General features: G+C 55.6%; 1 protein-coding gene and 1 long non-coding RNA gene across 7 annotated transcripts; one reads left to right on the top strand and one right to left on the bottom strand.

The window, feature by feature from the left end:
* Positions 1-7,227: 7,227 nt before the first annotated feature.
* On the bottom strand, positions 7,228-10,749 carry Six2 (SIX homeobox 2). Of its 2 annotated transcripts, none has more exons than XM_060363433.1 (2): positions 10,130-10,749; positions 7,228-8,342 (listed from the first exon to the last, which is right to left on the bottom strand). In XM_060363433.1, exons 1-2 carry the CDS (start codon positions 10,693-10,695, stop codon positions 8,012-8,014), a joined length of 897 nt encoding a protein of 298 aa, XP_060219416.1. In that variant the 5' UTR covers positions 10,696-10,749; the 3' UTR covers positions 7,228-8,011. The 2 variants fall into 2 exon arrangements, with proteins under 2 accessions (XP_060219416.1, XP_021508626.1); XM_021652951.2 differs by having other exon boundaries at positions 10,136-10,749.
* A 701-nt stretch (positions 10,750-11,450) lies between these two features.
* Positions 11,451-18,551, top strand: LOC132646268 (uncharacterized). Of its 5 annotated transcripts, XR_009584384.1 has the most exons (4): positions 11,451-12,213; positions 12,676-12,796; positions 13,420-13,684; positions 14,002-18,551. It is a non-coding gene; the product is annotated as an uncharacterized LOC132646268 (long non-coding RNA). The 5 variants fall into 5 exon arrangements; XR_009584382.1 differs by having other exon boundaries at positions 12,676-13,684; XR_009584380.1 differs by having other exon boundaries at positions 11,451-12,796.
* The last annotated feature ends 353 nt before the right edge of the window (positions 18,552-18,904 follow it).

Here is an 18,904-nt window from a genome sequence, read left to right as displayed (position 1 = left end):
AGTAGGTCCTGGGTGACGCAGCTAACAGACGTGGCAGATTTTCATCCTCTTGGTGTCCAGTTTGGTGTTTACACTATCACAGTTGCCTGTGGACCTGAGTCCTTGTTCTTTGGAGTATACAGACAGCTGCTGCCTCGCTGAGCCCTGCTCAACTCTGTGGATGTCTTGGCTCCATCTATCCTAAGCATCACTTCCTTTCCCCAGAGCCCTGTTTTCCACCTAGTCCTTGGCCCTCCTCCAGATCGCTTCCTGGTAATTAGTATTTGCCTTCAGAGTGACTGCTTTATCTATTCCTTTAAAGCAGTGGTTCTCAACCTTCCTAATGCTGCACCCCTTTAATACAGCTCCTCATGCTGTGGTGACCCCCCAACCATAAAGTTATTTTCATTGCTACTTCATAACTGTAATTTGCTGCTGTAATGAATGATAATGTAAATATTTGTGTTTCCCAATGATCTTAGGCAATCCCCGTGAAACAGCCATTCAGCCCCCTAAGGGGTCGACCCACAGGCTGAGGACCACTGCTTTAAAGAGTTATAAATACACGACAAAGGGAGGCTTGATTACTGCACATAAGCTTCCAAATGGCATTAGGGTCCAGTTACTATTAACGAAACTCTTACATCTCTGCACATTTTCCCTAGCTGAAAAAACAGTCAATCAAACAGACAAACAACAAAACAAACTACAGCTTTGAGCTGTCAGGGAATAAAGGTCCATAGCCAAGCCTTAGAACCTGAGCTCAGGTCCCAGAATCCACATAGTAGGAGAAAACCAGCTTCTACAAGCTCTCTCTGATCTCTCTGTACATGAATGTGATGGCTTGCATTCTTACACACACACAACACCCACACACACTAAATAACTATAAAGAAAACAATTACACCCAAATCCATAGGCCTTTGGACATTATTCACAGGATTTTTGTTTTGCTTTTGTTTGTTTTTGTTTGTGTGTTTTTCTTTTTGAGACAGAGTTTTTCTGTGCAGTCTTGGTTGTCCTGGAACTCAATCTGTAGACAAGGCTGGCCTTGAATTCAGAGATCCACCTGCCTCTGCCTCCCGAGTGCTGGAATTAAAGGTGTGTGCCACCACCATCTGACTTGTTTTGTTTTTAAATTCACAGACTAAGCAAATCCTTGGTTCCCAACTAATTGCTGAGAACCTTAATTGACAGGCCCTCAGTCAAATAAGAACAAGGCTCTAGTTTTCAGTTCCATCTGCTTCCCATTGGCAATCCTTTTAATTGTCTTATGGGTCCATTGTTCTGATTAGAGAGGCATTAATTTGAAGTCTTTATAGCATTCTGTAGATAGACCTCCAAGATGGCAGCTGTTTCTGTGAACCCTTGCCCTAACCCCAAAGGATACAAACTTAATCCTTTGGTCTGGTTTGGGATCTGGTAACTCCTCAAAACTCACCTCAAAAATAGAATATAAAGAGCATTCTTTAGTCCTGTTGCTTCAGGGGAAGCACCCATAAGAATGCCCTGAGTCAAATGAAGGTCACAATCACCTGCCTCCCTAATTGCCCTGGCTAGTTTTATATCAGCTTGACACAAGCTAGAGTCAGCTGAAAGGAAGGAACCTCAAGCAAAACAAACAAACAAACAAAACAAAACAAAACAAAAACCATCTACATAAGATCCAGCTCTAAGTCATTATAAAAATTAGTTATTGGTGGAGGAGGGCCCAGCCCATGGTCAGTGGTGACATCCCTGGGTTCTATAAGAAAGCATGCTGAAGCCTGGTGGTGGAGGCATCCCAGCACTCCAGAGGCAGAGACAGGCAGATGGCTGTGAGTTAAGGCCAGCCTGGTCTACAGAGCGAGTTCCAGGACAGCCAAGAGCTACATGGAGAAACTTTTTCAAACAAACAAACAACCTCCCCCAAGAAAAAGGAAGGAAGGAAGGAAGGAAGGAAGGGAGGAAGGGAGGAAGGGAGGAAGGGAGGAAGGAAGGTAGGAAGGAAGGAAGGAAGGAAAGGAAGGAAAGGAGGAAGGAAGAAAGGAAAGGAGGAAGGAAGGAAAGCAGGAAGGAAGGGCTGAACGAAGCCATGGAAGCAAGCCCAGGCCTCTGTATCAGCTCCTGCCTCTAGGTTTCTGACTAGCTTGGGTTCCTGTCCTGACTTCCTTCAATGATGAACAGTGCTGTGGATGTACAAGCCAAATAAACCCCTTCTTCCTCCCCAGGTTTTTTTTGGCCATGGTGTTTCACCACAGCAATAGATACCCTAGCTAAGACACCAATATAATGTCAAATGTCAAACCGCAGAATGCTCAGGAGACTTAGGCCAATCTTCCTATAAACTCTGGAAGCTGTGTACACCATGTTGCTTTTAGAAGCTGTTCCAGTTGTCCTCTTGTTCTTCTGTGCCCCCTGGCCACCTCCTCTATTATGGAATCATTAGGGCCCCTGCGCTGTGGAGAGCTCGCTTGCCTAGGGAGACACCTGTGCAGGAAAAGGAAGGCGCTACTCCTGTTTCCTGGCTCCATTCCTTAACCTTTCCACCTACTTCTCATTTACTCTTTTCCTTACGGACTACTGCCCTCCTTCTTCGGCTCAAGCGGCTCCTGGTGGCTTTCCCGGGACTCTGGTGGGTTTTTCTCCAAAAAATAAGAGACTGTTTTGAAACTGTGAGAATCCGGCGGGCGAGCGTGATCCACGAACGCGCCCCTGCTGGCTGAGAAGGGAATGGGCGACTGCGTTCAGAGGGGCCGGGGCCGGGAAAGCGCTCGCTGGGAAGGGCCAGCCGTCTTCTGGCCGCCTTCACTTCCCAGCGGAAAACAGTGTGAACGGAATGACAGCTTTAATGTACTGCCTGCTGGAGGAGGGCCACGTCTCTGACCAGGGCCAGAGTAGCAAAGAGGAGACTCCTACAAAGAACTCCTGTCAGAGTGAGGTGGGAGCCATCGCAAAGGGAGCGGGAGGGGTCTGCAGGCTCAGCTGGGGTCTCAGGGTTTAGTTTTTGCACTCTTATAACCAGCAGTGGAGAAAAATCTCCTGTGTACCTCGGCATGCTCGAGGGCTTCGGGAGAGACTGGCAGTTATCAGACTGTTACCGAGCTAAGTGAGTTCTTTCCAGTGGCTTTAAGCAGCCGCACCTCGGGCTGCCGCTGGCCCTAAGTGACGGAGCCAAGCGCCAGCCCTGCCTCTCAGAGCCGAAGGGCCACGAAAGCTGGCTCCTCTGACCCGGCACTGTGCTCCCACGGAGGCCGCCCATCACCCAGGCAGGCCGCGAGCTGCCGTTTCAAAGGTCTTATCCACGCCGGGAACCTGTCCCACGCTGAGAAATTCCCTAACCTGGGGCTTCAGTTTCTCCGACTCATAACGACAACAAGGTGCTTGAACGGAGCAGAGAGCACTGCCGGGGAGCAGCGGCTGCCCAGGTCACTCGCTGACTCTGCGACCCCTGAGCGAGCGAGCCTGGCTAGTCACCTCCGCCCCGGGTTCCAGCCCAGGGGAATAAAGGGCCGTGCTACTGCAGAGAAAGATCCTTCCGTGGCCGCGGCCGCTCGCTGTTTCGCCAGACGAACCGCCACTCCAGTTATAGGCCCCTCAGGCGGTCAAGGCCGACTCCCCGCGTGGGCGCGCAGTCCGAAGAAGATCCCCATCCCGAGACACAACGCCCGAATCCCAGGCACTGGACTGTAGGAACCTAGTACCTTGGGAAGGCGGAGGCAAAGTCCTCCGCGCCCAGCTGCCCGCCTTCCCCCCCACCCCCCGACGGTCAGCTTGTGGCAGCTTTCTTCTGCCTGTCTAAAATGGCTAGGCCTTTGTGCTCCCGTGGGCTCAGAAGGTGGAGGGCCTGGAGCTTCTCCGGCTGCTCACGTCCAAATACAGGTTCCTTTTATTTTGGGCCAACTCAGGACAGAAGACATGCGTGCCGAGCCACGTGTCAGACTGCCTCTGCCTTCGATGTGGTCCTCGGAACTCAGGCGCCCTGGGTACCATGGGTCTGTACTATACCTCCTCTTAGCCCAGAAGGCAGCAACGGCTAGAAGCATCTAGAGAAGGTCTCTTTCCGAATGTCCTTCCTTGTGTTGGGTGGCCTTTGCTCACCACCCAACTACCTAAGCAGGCAGGGAGGCTGTTCTGCTGCTGACTCCACTGGAGGCACCCCAGATTTGCCCTCGGATTTCACCCTCCACCCTCCTCCCAATTCCAGTCTCACCGGTACCTATGGGAATTTTCGGGGCAGCATAAAGTGGCCTTAGCCTTGGCACCAGGGTGCACCAGGCTGGGATCGCTGCCTGGCTGGAAACTCCCACCTCTGAACACTTTCTTACTTTTCTCCCCCTCCCCGCCCCCCACCGCGGGGAGGTGGCCAGGAGCAGGCCCAGCAGAGAGGGCTGGCTAACAGAGAGGCAGCCGGAAAAGGAAAGGCTGAGTTGGGCCACCCCGGCTCATTGCTCCTTGATGGAGGCTCACCCATTTCAGACTCTCCTAGTTCTCCAAAGGCTCTGGGCACTTAGGGGCTCTTCTGCTGGTCCTCCTGCCCGTGGAGTCGCTCTCTCAGCTTACAGCAGGCGTGCCTGGCCATGCCACCCTCTCGCACACAGTTACCTTTCAGTCTCACACCTTTCAGTCTCAGTCACCTCCCCCCTCCCCAGAAAGCTGAGGTCACAAGGATGGCATGAGGACAACTCCAATTTGGTCCTTCCTCATGGGTCTTTCAACAAAAGTGTTGGTGTCTCTTCCAGAGTTCTGCACAGTTATTCTGAGAGCCGCAGAGCAGGTGGGCTCCTGCTCCTGATGTCCTCACCCATGTTCTCACTACAGGGTCCTATAGATATAGTACCTGCTTCGGGACACTGTCAGGGGAGCAATAAGGGACACTTAATAGTCCCAGGTTCCAGGGTAAAACCCCTTACCTGCTGGGGAGGGGTGGGATATAAGAAGCAGCCGAAAATGGCCCCTAAGAAGATTGTTCCACAGAGCCTGAGGAGACCCCTCAGTGTCTATAAATTCTGTTCTCATGTTCTGAAGAGGGAAACAGCCAGGAGTGGCTTATGCAGATGGATACAGAAGACTTCGGCATCTCCCCCCGCCCCACAGCGTTTAAATACATATTTTCCAGGCTAGCTGATGGAGGAAGAATGAAAGAAGGGCACCCCAGTAAGTTGAGCTGCTCTGAAATCACTTTACAGAATGTCGCCTTAGAGCTGGTCCCCTGCCTCCTACTGGCATGCAAAAGCTTAGGGCAGGGATGCCACTCTGGCAGACTCTAGAGAGGTAGTACCTCTGGTAAGGTCAGATGCCACCTCTAGGCTGGGCTCATCTCCTGCTCTGGGACCAAGTACGTAGTGCAGGGGCCGTTCCAGTAAGCCCCTCTACAAAGCATTGCCTTGGTGTCAGCGGCTCACCCTGCAGGGTGGGCAGGGGCAGCCGAGGGCAGCCATGAACTTTAACATTTCTTGGGGAGAGGCCCGATGTGGAGGAAGCTTGATGTAAGCTTGTGTTGTGTGTTCAAGTTCACACATGCTAGACTGGTGTATGACCCTACACGTAGATCCAGGAGGGAGAGTGCTTGTGTGACACCATGTTGAGAGCTCGGGTGCTTGTCCCTGTATTTGGGTGTGGGTGTTAACAGGGATGCGACAGTCTGTTTCCCTGGGAGGCTATTATTGCTATAGGTTTTGGTGATATACAAAACGAGTGGAATAGAGCAGCCTCTCGAGAACTGTGACTGGAACCAAAGTTAAATGTGCATCTTCTTTTCCTTTCTGTGTGCTAGTTAACAGTCTGCTTCCTGTGAGCGTGGGACGAGGGATGAGCTGGAATAGAGAGGCGACTGGGTTTTCTTTATCCAGCGAAGCGATTATGCAGAAGTGTGGGCTATGACATCACCACGCAGTCTGGCCAAGTGAGCTGACGGGGGGCAACTCCGTTTGGAACTCTCCAGTTAGATCTTCAGGCAGAAGCTGCTAAGGCTGCACGCCTTAAGTCTGAGGAAGTTGGGCTGCTCAGGCCAGACCAGAGCAAATCAGTTCCAGGGAGCGCTTGAGACATTTTAGGATCCAAGGATGCTCCTGCCATTGGGATTTCTCTTTGGAGAAGCGGGAGGGGCCCTGAGTGTGGGCCCGGGTGGAGGTATCCAGCCTCTAGGAGTCTTCTCAGGTTTGTGTGTTCCCCTGAAGTTCAGGCTGCTACAAAGGTGTAGCCCCCGGTACTGGTAGGATCCTCCAACTCCCTGAGTCATAGGTGAAGAAATTCTTGATAAAAAAAAGTTCTTGATAAAAAAGAGTTTTTCTGAGTTTATGGTCAAAACAGAAAGTGTTGCTTTGATCAGAAAGGAAAAGGCCCCAAACGTCCTAGCGCCCAACAAATGCCTCTTCCCCTCCACTGCCCTTGCGGTCCCTCTTCGTCATTGCGAATCAGTACTGAAAAGCCGTGACTTTAGCCTGAGTCTTGCCTGGTTTGGATCGGCCTGGACCAGCCTGGGCATGTTGGACAAAAGGGGACTAAAACAATATTGTAGATTTATTTACAGCTAGGGTGGCCATCGCGGCGCACCGTACTGAGGACCCCCGGTGCCAGGTGCCCACCTGCTCGGAAGCGCAGCCCCCGCCCGCCGCTAGCCGGCCTCTCTGCGTCTAATCCACCGCGCCAGCCCGACTCAGGTTGCCGGAACTCCACCGGTTCTCCGTCGCTAGTCAGGGCTGGGATCTGGGAACCCAGGTCTCAGCCGCTGCTACGGGTAACATGATTCTACCCGGAGTTTCATTTCCAGTTCTTGTGACTTCGACCTCACGGAGGAGCATTAATTCCGACTGAAAACTTACCAAATTTCCTCTCAGACTCCACAATTCCAAACTCATTAAACACCTCTGCACGCAGGTCTCACCTTCGACACGTCAGGTGGGGGCATCTTGAGGTGGCTTCGGGTGGAGAGAGAGAGAGAGAGAGAGAGAGAGAGAGAGAGAGAGAGAGCTGGAAGTCTGGTCCCTGTTTCTGAAGAACGCTCTGTAGGGAAAAGAAACTAAGGTCTCCAGGGAAAGAGGTTTGCGAGTTTTCAGTCCCATCCCTTCACCTTGCCAGAGACACACTGTGTCGGAAGAGGCTGGCCCAGGTTTCCAGGGCTCTACTAGAGCATCACTGCCCCGACCTGCTCACTCCCTGTAGGGAAATTAGACACTGTTACACGGGAGGCCAGCGGGCCTCCGGGCATATATCCATATATTTATGATTTCTAATTTTATTATAAAATAAAAGCAGAAATATCTCCCGACGAACATTCACATGAGGGCATAAAAAGGAACAGGCAAGGCGGCGGCTGCAGAGGCATTCTGGGCTGGGAGCACTCAGGCCACAGTCCCAGGAGGAACAGGAGAACCAGCTTAGTGGGGAAGAGAGGAGGGAGGGAAAGAGAGAGGGAGAAGAGAGAGAGAGGAGAGAGGAGAATGAATATTCTAGTGCTTCTGGGGTGCAGCCATTTCTTGCTCATTTATTAGTCAAAAGCTGGCACCTTAGGCTCACGCGGAGAGGGGGAGAGTCTTTGAGGACCGAAGGCCCAGAACGTTTACCTCCCTTCACATGACATGGACTCTTAAAAAGGTAGAGAAGGGACTCAAATAGATAACCAGAAGGAAGAAAGACTGAGGGTACAATGTGAGAAAAACAAGGAGGGAGGGAAAGAGAGAGAAAGAAAAGAAGTGAAAAGAAGAGAAATGAGAGACCTGAAAGGGAAGTGAAGGGAGAAAAAGGCGAGAGAAGGGAGAAGAGATGAGGAAAATAAGGTGGTGGTTGTTTATAATTTATTCCCTTGCCTGGCTTAAGACCCGGTCCCTGGCCTCCAAAGGATCTCAGAAGCAAGTCGTTAAAAAAGAATCCCTCAAGGATCCCGAGCAGTCCGTTGTCCACTCTGTCCCGCCGCCGGTACTGCGGCCCCAGTGTGCCAGGGCGGCCGGTCCTCCAGGCCCCGGTGCAGACTCCAGCGTCCACCGCCCTCCCGCACCGCCTCTCACGTCCCCGCACCGAGCGCGGAAGCAAGCGCCGGGAGGCGAGCAGGGCTCTAGGAGCCCAGGTCCACGAGGCTGGCAGACATGGGGTTGAGAATGGAGTCCTGCAGGCCGTGGCGGTGCTGCAGTGGGTCCGCGCCGCCTGCCCCGGGCACGGGGACGGGCACGGCGCTGGGGCCGGGAGGGTGGCCCAGGCTGTGCAGGGGCGGCAGCCCGGGGGGCGGCGGCGGGCTGAGCAGCAGCGCGGGGCTGGACGAGGTGTGGTCCGGCGTCCCCGACGGCGTCTTCTCGTCCTCCGAACTGCCTAGCACCGACTTGCCGCTGCCGTTGAGCGAGGAGGCCAGCGGGTTGTGGCTGCTGGAGTTGGAGTTCTCGCTGTTCTCCCTGCGGGCGCAGGAGCAGAGGAGCGGGGTCAGCGCGAAGCCAAGGCCACCGCGAGCCCCCCCTCCGGACGCCAGCGCCGCTGCGGCTGCTGAAGGGTGTCTCTGTCATTCTCCCAACGCGTCAACCCTCTAGTGTTCCCGTGTCTTCTCCCTGAACAAGCCCCTCTCATAGCTGGCCTCCCCTCTGTATGTCTTGTCCCGTCTCCGGGCCCACTCCTTCCCTGGAGCTGAGGCACCGAAGCGGGACGCCTGGAGGTGGAGGAACAAGGAGGACCTGGACTTTTCAAACCGCTTGGGCTGGGTAGATGTCCGGAATAGAAGCTCCAGGCACAGCGAGCCCAGGCTGGCTGAGGGGCCCACTCAGCACGGGGAAGCGCGGGCCTAGTTTCCTTTTGCCCGTCTCTGCTGGAGGGAACCCCCCCCCCCCCGGTTGCAGACAGGTCACTGAGAACAGGCCCCTGACTCCACACTGAGCAGCCTCTGTGAGCTCTACGTGACGGGGCGTAAAGATCCCACTTTGGGAATGAAAAGTTCAGCCAGGTGACTGGCGGCTCAGTGTGGAGAGCAGCCCCCCCCCCCCCGGGGGGAAGCTAGAAGGAAGGGCAGGATGGTTAGAGCCCCCATCTTTCTGGCTTAAGCAGAAACAAGAGGACAAGGGGGCGCAATCTGCAGCTCCCACATGGGGCCTGGTCAGGAACTATACCTGTCCTCAGTGCCAGCCTAAGGGAGGGAACCCGGCACAGAGAAGCCACCTCCTGCCCCGGGTATCTGAAACCCTGGGTAAAACCTCTTTGTGGATTCCCAGCAGCTGGTCTGATTTCTCCAGCGGAATGAGCGAGACCTCCCCGCCACGGGTAGCACAACTTGAAAGTTTCCAACACCCAGGTCCCGACCGTAGCCTGTTCATCTGTCACCCTGGCTGGGGCCATTCAAAATCACCCCACGCCACCTAACCCAGGTGTCTTGTCTTGCTGTTACCCGAAGAAGAGATTCTGTCCTCTTAACCCGTTTCCCCCCTGGAGATGTCAAGTCCGAGGGGTTTGCGGGCGGTCACGGGAACCTCAGGGGTTAGGTTAGTTCCGAGCGTCTTGGATCCCGAGAGGAAATACAACCCTTATCCCTTCCACGATCCCCCGTTTACCTCACCAAAGAGAGCAGGACCAGAGGAGAGAAAGGTCAAGGGTCTGGCAAGCCCTAACAAAGGCTCCCTGGATCCCGCAGGCCAGAAAAGGTGTGTGTGTGTGTGTGTGTCCTTTCTCCCACAGCTGACACTTCCTCTCCGAGGGAGGCCTTTCATCTCGTGGTCTTTTCCACGCGGGACAACTCCCAACTCCCTTGCCCCCAGCTCTCATGTCCAGACAAGGAATAATCTTGCCCAGATATTGCCCAGATAATGCCAGGTAGATCCCAATTCCAGCTCTGACCCCTAAAAAGAAAGCTTTGACTTGGAAGTGACGTCCGAGAAAGCCCCTGATCCCCCAGGCCTTGCGAAGACCGTCAGGCCTCGAGGCTACGCCTGCCTCGCAGGGGATTTAGGCCCATACCCTGCCCTCTCTGTTTTTTTCCAATCTAGTCCACAAGCGACCAGGGAATTAATTGAGAACTTATGCACTGCTTTGCCCGCTTTAGACAAATTCCCGGCCGCAAAGTCTCCAGCGAGCCCCAAGAGCAGGACTGGGTTGCAACAGAGGTTCTCAACGCAGCCCCGGGTCCAGCTAAATCCAGAACCCTCCCCTCCTCCCCCCTTCCTCCCATGACCAGGGGAGCCGGCGCCGGCGCTCTACTTACTCGTACCTTTCCTTGGCCTCGGCCGCTCGGTCGCGCTGCCGGCGGTTCTTGAACCAGTTGCTGACCTGCGTGGTGGTGAGGCCGGTGGCCTCGGCCAGCTCGCGCTTCTCCCGCGGCGACGGGTAGGGGTTGTGCGCGTACCACTCGCGGAGCACGCTGCGGCTCTTCTCCTTGAAGCAGTAGCTGGTCTCCTCGCCGTCCCAGATGGAGCGCGGCAGCGGGAACTTGCGGCGCACGCGGTACTTGCCCACGGCGCCCAGGGGCCGGCCGCGCAGCTTCTCCGCCTCGATGTAGTGCGCCTTGAGCCACAGCTGCTGCAGCTTGGCGTGGTTGTGCGGCGAGAACTGGTGGCCCTCCAGGATCTTGTAGAGCTCGCGGAAGTTGCCGCGGTGAAAGGCCACCACGGCCTTGGCCTTGAGCACGCTCTCATTCTTGTGGAGGTGCTCGCAGGCGGGCAGCGACCAGAGGAAGCGGCCCAGGCGCTCGATGTTGCCGCCCTGCTGCAGGACCTCGCACACGCACGCCACTTGCTCCTGCGTGAAGCCGAACGTGGGCAGCATGGACATGGTGGCGGCCGCGCGCGCGCGCGCCCTCACCGCGCCCCGCGGCCCCGCATAGGGGCGCCTCCCCGCCGGCCCGGGCGGCCCCCCGGCCGGGCGCCGGCTCCCGGGCGCCTCCCGGCTCACTGCGCCCCGCGCCCGCCCCCGCCGCCGCCGCCGCCGGCCCCGCGCAGCTCCGCGCCCCCGCCGCCCGCGCGCCTCGCCCGCCGCGCCCGCCTCGCCCGAGCCCGGGGGCCGCCCGGGGCGCCGCTCCGCATGCTCCGCGCCCGCCCGCCCTCCCGTCCCTCGCTCGCCCGCCCGCCCGCCCGCCCGCTCGCTCGCTTGCTCTCCCTCCCGTCTAGCTCGCTCGCAGCTTTTTTAATAATATTATTCTAAGCGGGCGCGAGGCGCGGCGGCCCGCGCCCTGATTGGTCGGGTTATCTGACCCGGGGCCTGGCCGCGCCAGACAATAGTCGAGGCAAATTATTCGCCATGGAGACGCTGTCAGTCACGGGTAACCCGAGCCTCGGCCGCCCGGCCGGCTCCCCCCACACCCCAGCCCCCGGCCGGCTCCGCTCACACAGCGGCCCGGCTCTGCACACGGCGGAGGCCGGCCGAGACGGCAGCCCCGGGCGCTCCCCGAGCCTGGGAGGCGGAGATGGGCCGGGCCGGGGCCCAGGACGGCACTGATTGACGGGGCGGACGCCCAAAGAACACACGGGGAGGAGGACCCCGGAGGAGGGGGAGCCTGGGAGGGGGTCGCGGAGAAAAGGGGACTGAGGTGGGAAGGGGAGGAGGAGAGTGGGAGAGGACACTGAGGGCCTTCCAGGAAAAGGAAAGAGGGGGACGGAAGGAGCCTTAGGGGGGAAGAAGTGTAGATGTGGGACCCCTAAAGAAAGGGGGAGGGGCGACCCAGCGGCTCGCCCGGCCTGGCCAGGTGCTTGGGCCCGGCCGGGCCGCCCCGGCGCTCGGAGCCTGCAGCGGTCAGACAGACGCTGTAACCGGGAGGAGGTCAGTGGGATGCAGAGTCTGGGTTCTCCTACGGGGAGGGAGGGAAAGGCTTGGCTTTTCTAGCTGGCAGTGCCCCCTCCCCATGCTGGAAACCCGGGGCCCGAGCTGTCCTCCGGGGAGAGGGGAGGAGGTGGGGGAGAAGCGGGCGCGGCGGCGCTAGACTCCGAGGATCCGCTTCCCGGAGGACCCCGCCTCTCCTTCCCCCGTACCGCCCCCGCCCGGCGCGGCTCGCTCCTCGCCAGGCCAGGCGGGGACTCAGGCTTTAACCCCGCGGGGCCCGGGAAACTCCCGACGGAAGTTGACTCTCCCGGAGAAGGGGACGCGAAGCCGAGGAGCCGCGGAGCCCGGCAGCTGCGCTGGGGGAGCCCAGGGCGGCCGGCGGGAGCGGCTGGAGCGCTTCCCCGATGGTTGGTGCGCGGGACAGAGGGCGCAGCATCCACTAGCCTCCTGTCTCCCTACTTCAGGCCTCGGTTCCTGGTCGCCGCGGCCTGAGACCCAGAGCTAAGTTCCTGCACCGTCGCCTTAGAGAAGGGGGTAGGAGGTGGTCCTGCTTTTTGCTTCTTTGTCAGAACACCCCGGGAAAACACGTGGTGCTGGTCCTTTGGCAGAAAAGAGCAATGGAAGGACAAGGGGGCACTGAGGCTTTCTAGGGTTTGAAAAGTCCAGGGCTTTTTTTCTTGCCGGACTTGTCCATTTTACGTCCGGTCCTCCTTTCCCCACCCAGCTGTTGCGGGCTGCAAGCTCCTAGTGACGTTCTCAATGCCAAGACTCGAGGCAGCACAGATCACACGCTAAAACCTCCAGGCCTCATTTCTGTTAGCACCCCTGTAAACTTTCTAAGGGGATGGAGACACAGATACTGAAAATGGGGGAGTCCAGAACCCCAGCTTTTTTTTTTTTTTTGGTTTTGCCAGTTGTTTATGAGTAAGGTACTCATTTATTTATTCATTTATTTATGAAGCCAGCACGATTCCCTAAACTTCCCCTCTGTCCCAGAATGTCCAAAGTCTTTGGTGGCGATGCGAGCGTGGTTGAGTGAGTGGTCCGGCTCTCCCTAAGACTTCAGCTCCTCGAGGCCTGTCTTCTAGAGTTGAGGACACAAGCCACCACCAGGAGAGTAAGTTCCCGCACCTTTGTAGACTTCCCCTGTGGGTAGAGCAGGTCCTAGTGTACCAGGCCACTTTGTCTAAAGACCCAAGACAAGGCATTTGTCCTCCAGTGAGCTGTGAGCATCCTGGGAAACCTGGAAAATCTGTTACCCAGACTGCAAGGATGTCCCCCAGCATACTTTGCTACTAATGGCGGACTTACCCTTTCCAGGGGTCTCTTCAGCTGACAGGCAGTTCCCAGCTCTGGTCACAGCCAAAATACTTTTTTGGTAAAAGAAGGCCAGAGAAGGAAAGACACACCTGGCTGGGTGCTGGGCCAGCCAGTCACTTTGGACCTATTTCACCATTAGCTGGGGTCTCAGTGAGGCCCTTAACCCCAGTGCCGGCCTTCAGTGGGTGTGAGAGTGCTAACATTGCCAAGGATGGTCTCTGCGACCCCAGCCATGGCTTGGCCACAAACCTGCCCCTCCTTGGGCCTTTGAAGCTTTCCCTGTTGGGGGTGGGGGGTTCTCCCAGGATTGGGCCTTGACAATCCTCGCAGCAGGCAGCTTCTCTGCCCTCCTGGAGCCTCAGAATTGCAGCTTCTCTGTCCTTCTGGAGCCCCACAATTGTGAACCTCCCCATGGCACAGCTCAACCACCAACTCCGCCTGGAGCCGACAGGCGTCTCTCAGCAGCAGACAAAGCAGAGTGGATCAGGAGCCTGCCACCCAGAGTGCCGGATGGAAAGCCATTACCAAGCAAGCACAGGAAAACTGTAGTCCTGTCACCCAAGGCGCGAGCGTGACGTGACATCAGTTATCATCTCCTTCCACCTCTGTCACAAACCAGTCCTAGCAGGTCTGGGCCAGAACCTCTTGGCAGCTGGGAGCCTGGCTGGATGCCTGCCCTAAAAAGGTTAGAATCTCAGCGAGGGTCTCTCCACTTCCCGCGGTCTCTGTCTGGCCCCTCCTTTGCGGAATTTGCTACAGGACAGAACAGAGGTTGTCAGCCCTCAGCCCCATCACTTAGAGCAGCTGCTTGAGACACCTCCTGTAGTGTCAAGGGCCTTGGGTCTCGATTTGACCTCCGCCTGGGCGGTTTCCCCTCACCCAGCCTTACCCATCCCCCTGCATGCCCCCCCCCCCGAGGGGGCGGTTATGGCCAAAATGGAAGAAACTTTTGTAAATGTTTGGGAACTTGCGCTTCACTGAAATGTCTCCTTGCACTCCCAGCTGCCTTGCAGAGTTCCCTGGGAGCATCGGACTTTCCGGAAGGCACTTCTGGGTATGCTCCGTGAGCCGACAGGATTTCTTTGCCCCAAATCTTCGGACAGGGATGGTCTAAGGCCTTTACGCCTGGAAATGGGCTGAAAGCTCGGAGGAGGCAGCCCGAAGGCCGCCTGCACCCACTGACCAGAGGACTTCTTGCACACCACACTCACGCGTGGCCCCATGGGTGTCCCAAGGACATTCTCGGCTAGGGTTGGGGGCATTCGAAGTGAAATCAGATGATCCACCGGGAAGAAAGGACTTGCCGCGCATTTCCAAGGCCAGTGGACCAAGACACCTTGGCTCTGGGCAAACCTTGTGGCTCAATAGAGAAGCAATGGGACCGGGTCCTTCGTCCCCAGTCAGGGAAGCTGAGCTTGCGCGCGAGCCCAATCTTTATCTCCCCAGCCTCTGAAGGGCTGCAAGAGATCTCCAGGACTGACTCCGGCTTTAAGCGAGGCTCGGGGATGGGGCGTCTGCAGGTCGGGGTGCGCCGCTGGACGCCGACTCTTGTTCTCTCTCTGCCGCCAACTCTCCCCAACCATCTTGGGCCTGAGCGGTGCGCTTCGTTGAAAGCGGGCCAGCGGCAACAGCGGACTCTGCGCCTTCCCACCCACCGGCCTCTGGCAGCCGCCAATTCTGCCGTGTCCTCGCAAGTGCTGTGGCATGTGCAAACTCTGACACCCCGCGGCTTTCTGTGTCGCTCAGCGCGTGGGAACTGGTCAGGTGCTGGTCTACTGCTCGCCAGCACTTGGCCGAACGGTTCGGCACCCTGAGCCCAGGCAAGGGCCCTGGGCTCCGGTGACTTCACTCTGGAAGGGGAGTAAACCGCGTTGTCGCCTGCGCCGCACGTGGCCGGGACTGTAACAGGCCCCAAGGATCAGGGCAGCACGGATCCCAGGGGATCTGTGTCTCTGACCTGCGAGCCCTGGGCCAGAGACCCACGCGGGCAGTCTGGAGGCTCGGCTTTAGAAAACGATTTGGAGGCCGCGGCCCCACCAGGGATCTTGTGCAAACGAAAAGAGAAAGCGCCGGGGCTCGAAGCGCCTTTGGGGGCCCTCAAGGCCGCCGACCCGCCGGGGAGGTGCCAGCAGCGGGCGGGGTGTGAGGCGACTGCCAGGCCCGGCCGCCTCCCTGCGATGCCCGGCCGGCCCCCGCCCGCGCTCGCCGCTCAGGCCTGGTGCGCCTTCCGACGGCGCTGCGCCCCGTGCGGGGCCCCTTCGCTCGGAGTGGGGGCCGCGGGCGCAGGGGGCCCGGCATCCGGCGAGGGGCCGGCTCGTGCAGTTTCTCAGGAAGCTGCTGAACCGGGCCCCGGGGTGCTTTTTCCGCGGGACAGGAGGGTGACTGTGCGTTCCCGGGCGGTCTGCTGCGGACACCACGCGAGCGCCGCCACGCGTCAAGTCCCCAAGTTCAGGTCCAAGGGTGGATTTACTTAGTCCTCCCCGCCCTCCAGGCCTCTAAGAGCAGGAGGAAGACGGCGCCTTGACAGATCGCTAGCTCCTTCCGGGCCAACCTCGCAGCACTGCCCCGCCTAAAGGCTGGCTGAGAAAGAGAAAAGGAAGACGGTACGTGTCGGCGAGGAAACACACACACACACACGCATACACACACACACACACACACACACACACACACACGCATACACACACACACACGCATACACACACACACACACGTATACACACATACACACACACACACACACCAGTTATCAGCAGATGGGGTCACAAGATCATAGGAGCGTCCCCCTACCTCGTCCCCCTCCCCCCACACAAGGACCTGGGCTCCTGGGACGCGCTTAAACGGACGCCTGAACGACCACAGGGATTTGACGGACAGCAACAGCTGGGGAGGTGTAGGCCGGTCGACGACTCCCCCCCTCTTCGCTTTAGTCCTAACGCGTTCATTAAAACCCTCCTCTTGTTTAGAGCGGCAGAATCGGGGCCTGGAGTCTCAGGACCGAAGAAGCCACGGGCTGGATGCTCTTAAAAAGTCAGGACTCATGCCTACAGCACCACCAAGTTTTCCTGGGTCACAGGAGAGTTTTCTCGGTTATTCCAGCTTTTTTTCTGGAGAGGCTGACTTGACCTGTATTTCCTCGGTTTCCTTACAAACATTCTCTATAGGCAAAGGGTAGGTCACATTTTCTGGAAGAAGTGAGTTGTGTGTGTGTGTGTGTTTCCTCCCCTTCTTCCTTTTCTTCTTTCCATTACAGAGAAACTCTGTCTGGGGCTAGGGGTTCCTTGCTCAGCATTTCTCTCTTAAGTGGTATCTATTTTTTTTTCTTTAACCAGTAATTACAATGCATCAGCCCCGCTCATCAGTGACTACCCTCCCTCCAGGTGGCGACTACCGCTGGCAGTCCTAGTTTGGGTAGCACCCGGAAGAGAGTCTCCTCCAGCTGGTGTCGACTCAGGGCGTCCCACCAAGCCCTGCCCTTTGAAGGAGACCTGGAAAAGGCCGACATTGTTCTTACCTTGGAAACCCAATACCTTGTTGTCATTTTGAATTAAGACTAAAATCCCCAGGCCAATTCTTATAGAATGATGTGCACTAATTGATTTATGCAGAGGGCTGTAAAAACACTTTGATGAAGTAGGTAGAAACGAAATCCGGGGAAGGCAGATAGCGCAGGGACACGGGGGGATGCAGCTGCCACAGAGGGAACTGGTCAAAACCGGCCTTAAATAAGTGTCTTCTACCATCAAGGTGGCCCTCTGTCTTGTGGTGACATGCATGGCTGGCCCCTTTGCAGTGGCTGTCTTCATCCCAGCCATCCTAATAGAGCTGCATCGCCAGCAGGTGGTCACACACGCAGAATTGTGAGGGGTGTGGAACAGAGGCTGTGGGCTTTGGCCTCAGGCAGCTATGGGCCCTTGACTCCCGAGAGTAAGCTACTTAAGCTTGAAACTTTATTTTGCTCATTTGTAAAATGGGTTTAGGAGACCAACAGCAAGCAGTTAACAGCTGTTGAATTGAATGCAACTACTTGGGAGATTATAGGTTAACTCAGTAAACCTCTGGTTCATAGTAGGTGCTTAATAATTGCGGCTACTGTCACTAGGTCTACAATTGTGAAAGTGAGTTCAGAATTGCATGTAATTAGTGTCACGTAACCTCTGAATATCCTTAGCTTCAATGACTAATGACAACTGAACTTTTAAAATATTGCAAAGACGTTTTCATTTTTTTTTAAAGATTATTTTAAAAAGTTACGTGTTTGAGTGTTTTGCCTGCATTTATGTAAGAGCAGCATGTACATGCAGTGCCCTTGGAGGCCAGAAGAGGGAGTTGGAGACTCTGGAACTGGAGTTACGAGTGGTTGTAAGCCACCCCGTGGGTGCTAGGCGCTGGACCCCTGTGCTCAGGAAAAGCAGCCGCGCTCTTAACCGCGGAGCCATCTTCCCAGCCCCACATAGATATTTTTAGAATAAAGAACTGACCAGTTTTATGGTGTACACCCCTCTGCTCCTGTCCTGCTGTGACCCACCCGGCTGTGAATCCCCTCTTTGTTCAGCACGTCCACGGCTTACACCACTCAGCCCCAAGTCACCCTGCAACTCTGCACCACCAGATCTTCTGTTGTGATGTTGTAGAGCTTTTGCCCGAGCAACCCTTATTTGTGCCTCGAAGCACAAGGATAATGATGATAGCCTTTTATCCAAACATACTGTCATACCCGTTTCATGTGATCAGATGCTATTGCTGTTAACCTCCTACTGTGCGTAAATAAATTAAACTTTATCATAATATGTTTGCATATGAGAAAACAGTCCATAGAGAGTTCAGTACTTGCTGGGATTTCGGGCATACATGCATTTGGAGTCTTGGAACATGCTCTCTGCAGACACTGTGGAGACTATCGAATTTCAGCAAACTTCCGGGTTGAGTGTCAAAAGGATTTATTTTTCAAACAACAAATTCCAAACCTACTTGACTGGAGGTTTTTCAGGGGAGGTTGGAAGATGGGGGGTTTTAGGAGAGACTCTCTGTGTTTCTGGTGCTGGCCATCCACACTTGGAAGTACTGTGGGCTTTGGGGCAGCTAACTGGGTTAGAGTCTCCTCTGTGGCTCAGTAATAAGCAAGAGCAAGCAATGTAATCATCAGAAGTCGCTTTCCCTGTCTGGGAGAGGAGGGCATTAGACAACACCTAACTCCTGGGGTTTGGGAAGAGGAAGTGAGCTAATGCATTCAAAATGGCTGGATCCCTGTTTTGAGACAAATAGGAGATTCAGCTGCCAAAATGTTTTGCATTATCTGATGGTGTTTCCAGGATTTGGGTCTCATTAGAACAATTCTCAGAAAGCAAAAGACAGCTGTGTGTAAGCGTGACATTGCATATTCCTGTGGGCTTGAGACAACGTTGCTCCTTCTGTTGGGGGCGTTCCCAGGACTGAGCACAAAGGATTACATTAAACATTCTATAGCCATGAATGGACTGTGATGGCTATAACTTGAGTCCACTCTCCTTTTCTTTTGTATTTTCTTCATCAGCCCCTGTGCCTTCAAATAAAGCCAGATATATCCATTAAGATGTAAAAAAGAAAAAATGAGTTCTTCATGAATAGAATATTTTGTGTGATATTGTACCATGCTAATGTTTAGTGCGTGTAATAATCCTATAAAGCGGGTATAACTAGCATTTTCAGATGAGAAGACAGGCGCAGAGAGGTTAAGAACTTGACCAAGGTTACCCAGATAGTACCCAGAATGCCACCTTTGGCACCACTTCTTGCACTGTAAGCCCCAAGCTTTGCTAGTTTAGCTCCTCTGTAACAAATGAAATAATACCAGGAGAGTTTGGTGGCTGTCCTTCAGGTGTCATCATTTCACACTCACTCAAACACTCTGTGAGATGGGCACAGC

This window comes from Meriones unguiculatus, chromosome 1 (genome assembly GCF_030254825.1).
Source record: "Meriones unguiculatus strain TT.TT164.6M chromosome 1, Bangor_MerUng_6.1, whole genome shotgun sequence".
NCBI classification, from domain to species: Eukaryota; Metazoa; Chordata; class Mammalia; order Rodentia; family Muridae; genus Meriones; species Meriones unguiculatus.
The sequence above is the reverse complement of the archived record's forward strand: the minus strand, read 5'-3'. Positions and strand labels throughout refer to the sequence as shown.